The sequence below is a fragment of the Anser anser genome (assembly GCF_964211835.1).
Source record: "Anser anser genome assembly, chromosome: 9".
Taxonomy (NCBI): domain Eukaryota; kingdom Metazoa; phylum Chordata; class Aves; order Anseriformes; family Anatidae; genus Anser; species Anser anser.
This window is the reverse complement of record NC_139729.1, coordinates 21416146-21428633: the sequence shown is the minus strand read 5'-3', so window position 1 is coordinate 21428633 and position 12488 is coordinate 21416146. Positions and strand designations below refer to the sequence as shown.

General features: G+C 36.0%; 1 protein-coding gene across 3 annotated transcripts in view; it reads left to right on the top strand.

Annotated features, from left to right (window-relative positions):
* Positions 1-7134, top strand: part of PIK3CA (phosphatidylinositol-4,5-bisphosphate 3-kinase catalytic subunit alpha) — a 33799-nt gene extending 26665 nt beyond the window's left edge. For all 3 annotated transcript variants that reach the window (XM_083848632.1, XM_083848633.1, XM_083848634.1), the window contains exons 11-21: positions 29-110; positions 580-744; positions 1296-1399; positions 2240-2411; positions 2755-2861; positions 3320-3441; positions 3991-4069; positions 4713-4883; positions 5397-5514; positions 5675-5826; positions 6536-7134. In XM_083848632.1, the coding sequence (XP_083704758.1) occupies positions 29-110; positions 580-744; positions 1296-1399; positions 2240-2411; positions 2755-2861; positions 3320-3441; positions 3991-4069; positions 4713-4883; positions 5397-5514; positions 5675-5826; positions 6536-6806 (1543 nt within the window). In that variant the 3' untranslated portion in view covers positions 6807-7134. The remainder of the gene's footprint in view (positions 1-28; positions 111-579; positions 745-1295; positions 1400-2239; positions 2412-2754; positions 2862-3319; positions 3442-3990; positions 4070-4712; positions 4884-5396; positions 5515-5674; positions 5827-6535) is intronic.
* Positions 7135-12488: the final 5354 nt, after the last annotated feature.

Genomic DNA, 12488 nt, shown 5'->3' with positions numbered 1-12488 from the left:
TACAAACAACCTTTTTTATCTTTTGCAGGCATTATTGTGTAAATACGCCAGAAATTCTGCCCAAATTACTTTTGTCTGTTAAATGGAATTCTAGAGATGAAGTAGCTCAGGTAACAACACTGAAAAAGTTTTAAGTTCTGAAGAGTTTGAAAATGTTACTTAACAAGAAAACTTCCAGAAGCTGTGTGTATGATATGTTGAATGAAAACTTAGATGGTTCAAGTTGCCATTGTAACTGGCTGATCAGTCTGTATTTGTTTTATGTGATCTATTTGCCTGGTCCAGAAAAGGTCCTCATTTCTCATTCTTTAGCTCAGTCTGAGTCCTAGTTTTTCTTCTGCTGGCATTACTTCAATCTTTGTTATGTCAATTAGTTAAATGCGAGGTTTTATTTTTTTATAGTGGATAAAAAAAACAATCAGCTGGTAGCTAATACCAAATTGTTCATTTAGAGGTGACTGGCAAGTAAACAGCTTCTATTCAGAAGCAGTTTGTGTTTGATACCTTCTGCTGAGTGTGTATTATAACTTCTTGCTAATCAATGCAAGTGTGTAATGTCCTTGGACTTTTTGTTCACAGATGTACTGTTTGGTAAAAGACTGGCCTCCGATCAAGCCAGAGCAAGCAATGGAGCTTTTGGATTGTAATTATCCAGATCCAATGGTGCGAGCTTTTGCAGTTCGGTGTCTAGAGAAGTACTTGACAGATGACAAATTGTCACAGTACTTAATCCAGCTAGTACAGGTATATAACATTTTGGTATACTTGATGTCTTATGTATATTTGATAATTACAGAGGTTTAAAGTACAACAAAAGTTAGGAGACTGTGAGGTCATCAGCAGTATCTGTTTGCACTGCAGATTATATTAGCAGGAGGAGCTCTTAAAGATAAAATGTAGCTCATTTTCTGTAGTGCTTTGGTATCTGTTACAAATATTAAATGCCAAAATTTAACAGATACAGAACTGTTCTACCAGCTGGAACAGGCAACTGTTTCAGCTGTCTTGCATATAGGAAAGTATGAACAGAAGCATCTTTTTAAAATTTGAAGCAAGTTGAGGCTAAAATATTTAGTAATAGTGAAGGAAGCCTCAGATGGTAAGTTTCTGAAAGAGAAGCAGTCTATGCACTCAGTTAGCAGATACTGTTTGTACGCTGACACGTACAAGCATAAAATACCAAGATCAGTCATTCTACAAAATTTAATGTAAAACTTGCATTGTGTTTTATCTAAATGTCTTAATCTATATGTAGACTAATAGAAATAATGTTTTTTTTCTTTATCCTTAACTAGGTTCTGAAATATGAACAGTATTTAGATAATCAGCTTGTGAGATTTTTACTCAAGAAAGCACTGACGAATCAAAGGATAGGACACTTCTTCTTTTGGCATTTAAAGTAAGCTTAATATCATGATTAGGGGTTATGAGATACCTACTGTGTTTAAACAAAGCAAGCTTTATTTTAAGAGTTCGAGTGCATAGTTTGGTAATAGAATGCATCCCTTCCAGTTTAAAAAGCTGGATGATTAGATGATATTTTTTTCCTCTAATGGTGATTATTCTAAAACCAGGTAGCCTAATTGAGATTGCTGAAGCTTCCCATGTTGTTAGCTGTTTACAATTTTGACAGATTTCTGCTATTTGAACTTTGTTGTATGCCAGATCCCCTCACCAGTCTTCCAGAAAATTTTGCTAAAGCAGAGCTACTTCTGAAATTAAGCCAGAAATATATAGAAAAGTATGTTTCTAAAAAAAAATTCCTATCTCTTTAGAAGTCTGGAATACCTTCATGCTTTACAAATAGTTAGGCCTAAAGCGACCCACCAAGTTTGACCACATAAGTCTTTGAAAATTACAGTTCATACATGCTTGTTTAGCCTTTGTCTGAGCAAGAAATCTGGAACTTGAGTTGAAAACTTGAGGGTTAGTACAGCGTTTCTGAGAAGCATGGATTTTTGATTAAGGAAAGTGTTAGAAAAGAACAGGGAGCAAGAAGGAAGGGGGTGGACAGAAGAGGGGAAAGCCTGAAAATTCTGTGCTGAATTAGTTGTAAGTAATACTGAACTCTGATCAGTCCAGTCAAAATGAGATGAGTTGTGGGAAGTCACCACTAATTACTTTGTTGGGAAGAAGGACCAATAAGCCACCTTGAGGAAAATGTTATGGGTATAGTTCCATTTTCGCACCTGTAAGTGGTCTTGTCTTAAAGCTGTAACTGTTCTTCCTCTCTGTGTAGGTCTGAAATGCACAATAAAACTGTAAGTCAGAGATTTGGTTTACTTCTGGAGTCCTACTGTCGAGCGTGTGGAATGTACCTGAAGCATCTGAGCAGGCAGGTGGAGGCTATGGAGAAGCTGATTAACCTCACAGATATTCTCAAGCAGGAAAAGAAAGATGAGACCCAGAAGGTATTATAAGCTGTCCACATACCAAAACTGTTGCTTTTAGTCAAAGGAATTACTAGAACTGTTTTATTTGATTAACTAGGAACATATCTATACTACTAACTTTGGTAGGTAGTATATTGCTTGGAAGCTGTAGTGTTTTCTGCTTTCATTACCATTGTCTACATCTTAAAGCAATAGAACCAAAGCTAAGAGCTTCAATTTATGTAATGTCTGGCTAAATGGAGTTGCTAATGTTGGAATTGTGCAAAACCATCCTTTAAAAAAAAAAAAAGCTGAAACCTGATACTTATCTTCATTTATATGTAGTCAGTGTTCTCAAAACCTGAATGTGATTATTTATCAGGTGCAGATGAAGTTTCTTGTTGAACAAATGAGACGGCCAGATTTTATGGATGCTTTGCAAGGCTTTATCTCTCCTCTTAATCCTGCTCATCAGCTGGGAAATCTTCGGTATTGTCTTCAGTTTTAAAATTTGTCCAGATATTTAAGTAAATTCCTAGTAATGTTAACATATACTAAATGCTAGTATTATCAAAGTTATCTGAATAAAATATGTAGCAGAGTGAAGTAGTTTCAATGTAATGATTTAACAAATTAGAGAACAACATGACAGTTAGCTGTTCCTATAAGGTGGCAGGAACTGCAATACTTATTCAATTTGTGAAGAATGCATGCTACCAAAGGAAAATGTATGATATAGCTAGTTCTTCCTTTGTGCTTAGCAAATGATTAGCATTGACGTTAGTGATTTAAATTCCGAGTTGGAAACAGTGGTTGATTGTCAGTTACCCGTGCAGATCTTATTTGATACTGTTTCAAAGATTTTGAAGAAAACACAGAGAACATAGTAGAATTATAGAAACATGGTATAAGAATGCTTATTTCATATGAATCTTATCTCTTTATAGGCTTGAGGAGTGCAGGATAATGTCATCTGCAAAAAGGCCCCTATGGTTGAACTGGGAAAACCCAGATATTATGTCTGAATTGTTGTTTCAGAACAATGAGATAATCTTTAAAAATGGAGATGGTAAGGAAAAATAAGTGTAATTCAAAACCTACGTATCTGTTTATTTTCCTGGCATACTGTGTAGTATTTTTTTAGGCATAAAAAAAACATGCATTGAAAAAAAGAAGAAAAAAAGAAAAAAAAAACACTGACCAAAGCAATTTTCTTTTCCAGAAAAACTGAGCATGCACAAATAAATATTTGTCTCAAAGGCATGTGCAAAGTGTCTATGTTCCTAAACGTTCAGTCTGTTGGGGTGGAACATCACACTATTTAATACTTTGTTTCCTTACATGAAAATGTTTTCAAGACTTCATTCCAGATGTGTAATGTTTAGCTGATTGACATGACAATTCCATTGTTTTTAATATATATTTAAACAGCTTTGAAATCGCCACAAGTTTATATTCATTCTCAAGCTTTTGAAAAGCTTTTCCTCTCTTTTGAGAGAACAAAACCTATGTTAAACTATACAAACGTCATTTCCATTAGAAATACTTCTAGGTGGTAAAGTGTAACAGTGTTCTATGTTATGAAACGTGCAATCTCTTTTGTATTTGACTGTTCCAGACTTACGTCAAGACATGCTGACACTACAGATAATTAGAATTATGGAAAACATCTGGCAAAATCAGGGTCTTGATCTTCGGTAAGCATTAGAGGTCATTCTCAAGCAACAGACTATGATCTTTTAAAGAGTGCCTGAGTAAATGGCTGTGTTTCTGGGTGCAGTTAGTCCATTAATGTCTGGATAAATAGTAATGTTCCTGACTGTAGATTCCAGTTACAGTTTTGTACTATGTTCAGGCACTATTCAAAAAAATAATCTTGAAGGTTCCATGCTGCTAATTCAGTGTATTACCTGCTGCTTGTTTATAGTAATCCATGAAATACTAACGTTCATTCTCTGGGTATTTAGATTCTGTCTCTAATATTTCATTTTGAATAGAGTTGAACAGGTACTGTTGAATCGTGCTGAATGTCTTTTTAAAAAGTTTTTCCAGTGGATTCCCCAAAGTCTCCAAAAATATGTCAATAATTTTTTCCGTAGCCTTTTGCCTTGATACAAAACTAAAGAACAGAAATGGTGAATACAGTGGCTGGCATGTTACAAGACTAATACCTGGTACATTTTTTCCGTGGAGCTAATGATAATATACCTGTAAAACACTAAAAATAGATTTTCATATCCTAAAGTCAGTAACGTGAAATTTACCTGGTAAGGATTATTAAACAGTACCTGTTGCTTGCTGTCTTAAAATGTGTTTTATAAAAACAACTTTCTCTTACAGGATGTTGCCTTATGGTTGTTTGTCTATTGGTGACTGCGTGGGACTCATTGAGGTAGTGAGAAGTTCTCATACAATCATGCAGATCCAGTGTAAAGGAGGCTTAAAGGGAGCGTTGCAGTTCAACAGCCATACATTGCATCAGTGGCTCAAGGACAAGAACAAAGGAGAAATGTGAGATTTCTTGTTGCTTGTTTTCTTCATGTTCATTTGTTCTTTTTTATTGAAGCTTCAAGAGAACTAAAATTTATCAAGTGGGAAATTACATCCATCGGTATTTTTCCCTGCCCTCATTTACCTAATAGTCCTGCTTTATTTAGCTTGTATTTAATGAGGTTGGGTGGTTGTGTGACTTCTCAACAGTAAAGCATAAGTTGAAGGTAGAACTATGAAGACAGGGCTTAACTCTGTATTTTAACAGTAGTTCATCAAAATGAAAGCTACTGCCTGTCTTCAGAAGAAAGACAGTCCTACTAGCTGGCTTGCTGTTCCATGATCTTAACTGTAAGTACTTCTGTTTTCAGAGTATGCTGAATTTCTTCCTTACTTTGTTAAAGTCTAGGAACTCCACTTCATTGAGCAAGGGTAGTAAAGTTGGTTCTTCCCTTTAAAAAAAAAAAAAGTTCCTGCAATTTTGTGTTACTAGAATATCTGTAGGAAAATGTCTCCTTTGTTTGTTTTCAATAGGTATGATGCAGCTATTGACTTGTTTACACGTTCTTGTGCTGGCTACTGTGTTGCTACCTTTATACTGGGCATTGGTGATCGCCACAACAGTAACATCATGGTGAAAGATGATGGACAAGTAAGATGTTTTTTGCAGGAACATAGCATAATATAATCTCAATTTGATATGAGTTTGTTTAACAAAATCCATCCAAACTCAATTTAATTGTAATTTAATTTTACAATAACATCCTTTAAACAAGATTACTAATCCTTAAATAATTTTTTGTCTTTCCAAGCTGTTTCACATTGACTTTGGCCACTTCCTTGACCATAAGAAGAAAAAATTTGGTTATAAAAGAGAGCGTGTGCCATTTGTCTTAACACAAGACTTTTTAATAGTGATTAGTAAAGGAGCCCAAGAATGCACCAAAACAAGAGAGTTTGAAAGGTGAGCAACTTTTTTAAGCATTTAAATTCCAGAGTATTTTGTATATAAAATGCACTTTAATACTGGTATTATTTTAATTATATTGCCTGTTTGAATGCTGCAATGAAGCTTAACTTGAATTTTTGTCTTAACCTGCATTTTTGTCTTAACCTGACTTACATTAGTGATTTCAGCATAAACCGGCATTTCTCACACAATGTTGTAATAAAGCAAATGCCCATCTTCAGTGCATTCTGCAGAATATCTAAGGAGAAACAGTTACCTCCCCCATAAAATTACAGGAGAGAATTGTCTCTGTCACTGATAATAACCAGGAGAGCACTGTGTTTGCAGCAGTATATCAGGAAACTTGCTTTACAATCCGAAATGTCAGCAGCAATAACTAAAATGTCTCTGTGAACTCCCTTAGACTTGTGTTGAACATCTGCACAAACTGCAAATGAGGATTGAGGCTACAAAGCTTGTCTGCAATTTGTCCATTGTGTCAGTCTGACCCCTACGGAGTTTTACAGAAGTTAAGATCACCTAAGTAGGAAGATGAGGATATCTCTTAGCAACATTTTGATGTTCTTATTAGACTATTACTTGATTATTACTAGATTATTAGACTAAAAATGTCTACCAATAGCCTGAAAACATTTTTAGAGATTAAATATGCATCTAACTGGCATCTACACTGAGCTTTTTTTTTCTTCCCTGTCTTTTCCAGGTTTCAGGAGATGTGTTATAAGGCTTATCTAGCAATTCGGCAGCATGCCAATCTGTTCATAAATCTCTTCTCCATGATGCTTGGCTCAGGAATGCCAGAACTGCAGTCCTTTGACGATATTGCATACATTCGAAAGACCCTTGCATTGGACAAAACTGAGCAGGAAGCTCTTGAGTACTTCATGAAGCAGATGAATGATGCTCACCATGGTGGCTGGACAACAAAAATGGACTGGATCTTCCACACAATAAAGCAACATGCTTTGAACTGAAATGAAAGCAAAGAAAACAAGAACTGAACAACCCGCTTTGTGGGTACTGCACTGTTAATACCCGTTAGCAGCAAAGACTGGTTGCATAGGAATTGCACAAACCATGAACGACATTAGAATTTATGGCAAAAATAAGAGATGAACTGTACAGACAACTGTTGAAAAATAATGTAAAACAGGGTTTCAGATAGCACTAAAATTGTACACTTCAAAACTTAAGCTTTAGTATGATGTGTGACTTCATGTTATGCCTTAAGCCCAAAAAGGTAAACTTGGAAGAATGTTTCCTTTTTTCATTTGATATGATAAATTAGAAGGAAAAAGAAAATAGTGCTAGCATGAATATAGAGTCCATCACATATTACCTTAGATCTGGTACAGCAGCTAGAGACTATGCTGGACTGAAAAGCATTGAAAGACAGTTCAAGTGATGGTGGATATTTAAATGCAGCATAGTTTGAAGGGAAGGAGTTTAAGCTCAAAGATCTAAAAATAATAGTGAGAGGACAGTGCCTTTTAAAATGCGCTCAGAGGCATTAACATATACGGGGTTTAGATGAACCTTTGATTTCTGGGTCTGTCATCTGCACAGTTTCTGAAAGCAGTAGGAAATAGGCCCATTCAGTATGGTGTTTCTTCTGCTCAGTATTTCTAGGGGTGCAATTCATACCTTCAAAGAAACTCTTCTTATCATCCCCCAAAACTGACTAACCTGGAAATTGAATGGTCAGAATTGGGTTTAGTGCAACAAAGAGTTGTAGTGTTCATCTTAGGTTTGCTTTAATCTAACTTGAACTGAATAGATTTTTTTCATACATGTTTTCCAGAACCTAAAGAAAGGTGAGTTATTAAAATTATTGAAAGATTATTTTTTTATAAAGGCTATTTATATAATAGGAACTATTATTAATATATATTCTTTATTTACATGATTTGTCCAATATTCACTCTTTTAATTTTGCAGCCCAGTTCTATCTGTCCAAGACTCCCGTTTCCATTAGTGTCACCGAAGGTGACCAGATATACTCCTAGGACCAAATTCAACCCTGGTGAAAGAGGACACAAGTAGCATTGAAGAAGTGGGGGAGACACCCACTAATGCCAGAGGTGAACTTGGCCTTATTCTCTTTAAAAAACAAAAACAAAACAAACAACACACATTGGGGCAATACTCTTCACATTACTGAAGTGGTATGCTGGCTATTCAAGGAACGTATGTTTAAACCCTCAACCTTTGGGTCCACCATTTCTCCTCTTTCTTCCTCCTCTGGAAGTGGTTGTTTAATCCAGTAACATCAGAAATAGCTGTTTAGATTTTCAATATGATCAATAATAAGCAGTTCAAAATACAGCAGATACATTTGGCTAGCTCAAAGCATGTGGAGTTACCAAACATTTTATAGCTTTGTCTGTTTTGTGTGTGTGTAATATATATTTGTAAATCTAGTTGTTGTCCTCCAACACAATTATGATGTGTGCAATCAATTAAATTGGCACCACTTTTTGAAACTGTTCAGAGAACCAAGGATGTCAGATTGCCCTTATGCACAACTTCAGGTAGGACTGTTTTTCTAACTACTAAACAGGTTTTTTAATTAGTGAAACACATGATTCTGAGGGTGCTGTTCACCCTAACATTTTAAACTCGCTAGATTGGCAGCACTTGGAGTGAATTCCAAAGGTCTGGGGGCTTTCGGGGGTTCAACTCGTTCACTTGCAAACACACACCGAGGTGCCACTCAAAAAGTGCAATACCACATGTAATATAAAATATGCTGACAGCTGGTGTTAGATTAGAATATAAGTATATAAATAAACTGTACTTTGTGCAGGCTGTACTGATGAGGTAATGAGTGGTTGGCTTCATTTAGCAAATTGTAATATATTAAAAATGTGCAATCGATTACGTTATGGAAGACTTTGGGGATTGTAAAGCCAAGACTTAGGTCTTTCAAGACACCTTCATAGTCAAGCTCTTGCAGTTAATTACTGTACACATAGATACTTGACAATGCTGTGGGGGGAAACCTGTTTTTGTGAAAACTATAGAAGTTCCACGAATAGTAGGGGGAATGTGAAGTTTTATTTCGTTAGTTTTACTAAACATTTTGGAATAGTCCAACAGACTTCCCGTTATTCTTTATTGACTGTTACATATTCCTTTTTGCTCACATGAATATTTTCACTCCTGCTAACCTTGGTCATACTTTCTAGAGCAAAATTAACCTTTGTACATACTACTTTGCAGTCAACGCTAATGGTGTAGCTCTTTGAAAACACATCTTTGTTTCAATGAGTTTAAATCGTTTAGTTCACAAAATCTGAAACCCTGTTGGCTGTAACTCTTAATTTAATAGAGTAAACTCGTTGCACAAATGCCACATTAGGTGCTATATTATCCTTATTTATCTGTTATTGAAACAATGTTTTACTTTGTTTATATAAAAGATGGTTGGACTTCTCCAGTCTGGATGAAAAGATCAACTCAAATTTATTGCATCCTGTGAGCCCAACTTCTTTTGTACTTTACCCCTTCCTAGCCATTTACTTCTGTAAATATGGGTATACTTGTCTTTCAGTTCAAGCATACAGTGTTCTGCACCCTTTTTGCACAAACAGAAAGGTATGAGGAATCAGGCTGTGTTTCTAAAAGTTCTTGCAACTAAATGCTGTGCACAAGCTGTAGAATTTCATATAGACATCAAATAATAAAAGAAAGGAAACTCCGTAGTGATATAGACATAATATGATTCGGGGTAATTATAGTTTTAAAAAAAAATGTAGGGGAAGATCATGGGCTTTAAGCTATTGTTCCTACCACAATCAGGGTGGGCATTTGGAAAACATTCTGCCAGTGTTCTGGGGAAAAAAAAAAAAAACACTTTTTACAGCTTCAAAGCATTTAACACTAATTACTTTATGCTGGTATGCCAGTTTTGTGCTAATATAATTTCACTATAGTGGAATTATATTGACTTACGTTAGTGTAAATAAGATCTCATCTATTCTCAGTATCAGAAATAAGATCTGCTTACAGACTGTAAAAGCACCTATAGCTGAGCTCTACGTTTTTACAGATTGCTTGGAATTTGAATTTTTTTCTTTAATTATTCCCACTTCATGGAGATTTGAAAATGTTCCCTTTATTCTGAGAATCAGCTGCACAAAACGCCAAGTAGCTTATTTTGAGCTTGAATTGAATCTGAACACCTTGCTCCTGCAAAATTTCATAGGAGGACTGCCAGAGCAAGGAGCCCAGGACTGCGCCATCCATTTTATTACAAAGCATTAGGGAATGGCGATTTAGTGACACGTAAAGACTAACCTTTTCAACTGTGAAGCTATTCATGTTTGATTTAATGACAAGACAGGTTGCTGCTGATTAGTTTTTTCATATATTAAATTCTTTGCTTTCCTGAAGGTAGCTGAAAAAGCACCTCTGACTTACGCACACCTTTCTGTTCTGAAGGAGTGCATTTGTAGTTTCTTCAGACATGCGTTCAGTATAATTTGAAAGGAAAAAAAAAAAGCATTTAAGCATTTAAATAAAACCAAAACTGTTAGTGGTTTGGTATCTTGTGGAGAAGATGTAAGCCTGCATATTAAGGGCAATATAGAAATAACCAAGCTTGTAGAGAACTCTGTATGTGATGACCCTGCTGGTGGTGTTTTGGAGGGTTGTTTTTGTTTCCAACTTTGCTTTCTATGTAAAATGTTATAAGCCCTTTAGCAGTCAGTAGCCCATGTTCATGGACAGTTTGAAGACATTTTCTTTGCTTTGCCATTTTATAACTGGCGTGTTCCAGCATCTGTTCTTAATTGTGAATTCCTCCTGTTTTGCATGTCTGTACAGGTTGCAGACCTGGGCTGGACCCATTCAAAACAAAAGCCACTTAAATTACTATTTTGTTGAAGTCTTTGACATCTTTAAAATGCTTCAAGTTAATGAAAAAGGTGTGGTATTACAGAGAATTGTAATTTGCTGCTTCTAAGTTGTTTTTTTCAACTTCCATGTTTCTTTCTCTTGTTCTAGTTTTACTTGAATGGAAGAACCACACTTGTTTTGTTAGGTTTATTTTTTTAACACTATGTAGCTGTTGTTGCAGATGGTTGAATCTCCATTTTAGTTTTGCAATACATGTTTCATACAAATGATTTTTTACCTTTTTTCACGCTGAAAGTTGTCTCAGTTTAGGTAAGGCTCTATCCGTCCAAAATGATGTGTAGCTCAGCATCCCTGCAGCTGATTACGTGTGGGTTGTTTTTTAATCTGTGTTAATGAAAGAAGCCAATTGGAAACTGGATATAGAGGTTTTCTGTCTGCATACGCTAACCAAATCCATAGGTGCTCTGGTGTTGGAGAAAATCTGATTTCACTTTATGCTGATATAACACTGATTTCATGAGAATCACTCTGGATTCACAATAGCATATGAAATCAGAACTAGGCTCCATGTATATTAAAGCCCCAGATTGCTTATTCATGTGATTCAGTGTGAGAGCTGTTCTCTTCATGAGGGATGTTTTCTAGCTGCTCGGTTAAACCCTTGGCGCTTTTATTTTGAAGTACTTTCTTTATTGACTAGCCTTTAGCTCTCTAATTCATAGCTGCAGTAGTCTTGTCTGTAGTTGCCTTTACTTGTGAGACCTCCAGGATTTTTATTGCGTACTAGCTTAAAGAAAACTCTTAAATATTTCCTCTTCCTACTCTTTCATAGTATTAAGACTTGTAAACCCATACTCAGGAAAAACACAGTAGTTCTTAATATCTGCAGTGCAGCGGTCTTCTTGACTTCTGAGCTTTATGGGATAGACTTTTAAAAAGATGAGATCTTACTGTGTTAGCATTCCTGACTCTAATCCAGAGGTGGATCCCTCTGTCTCTCTCTCTTCCCTTCCCTCTCCCAACACCTGCCTCCCCCAAAACCAACATGCCTGTAGCATAAGGGCAACTTGAACTATTTGTAAGAGAAGATTAACTGAAGCAATGCTCTGTCTGTTGGCTTTCCCATTGGTTTGCATAAACGTGTTTTAAGTGTCCTTACTTCTGTATGTGATGCAAAATGTTTTCAGCATGAAGAAGGCCAAAAAAAATATTCTACCCTATCTTGACTCCTCAAATACTGGTGCCAATTTCTCAGTAGCTGTAAACTGGTTTAGGAACCGTTTAGCTCAGTGTAACCATAGCAATGTGGTTAGGAACCTGTTCCAGTATTAGAATTAATCACAGTTAAACCTGACAGTTGTATTGCTGAAGTTACAGAAAGCCTAACTCAAGCAGAAACTTTCTCCTACAAATCTTTTGTCTGCTGTAGTTAATCCATGAAGGCTGAAATGTGGATATTCACAGCTGGAATCCAGGTCTGTTTGTTTCTTTGGTCTATGTATATTTAATCTGTTCTCGGGCTTTATTAATAGTGTTCTATAGCCTAAATTATCAGCTGTCCCAGGCTGTCCAAAGTTGTCTTACTGTTTCATTTGGAGAAGAGGGAAGAGGAAGGGAGAAAGAGATGAATCCTTATCTTAGAGCCACTGTGGTCCAAATTATTCATCACCTCTTGTGAAGATAAACATGATTTTATCATCTGGAAGTATCGTCCTTTCTCCTTGCCCCCTCTCATCTCTGCAAGTTTTAAGTGTGAATAGCCACATACACTATCAAAATTCACTTGCCTGGTGGAG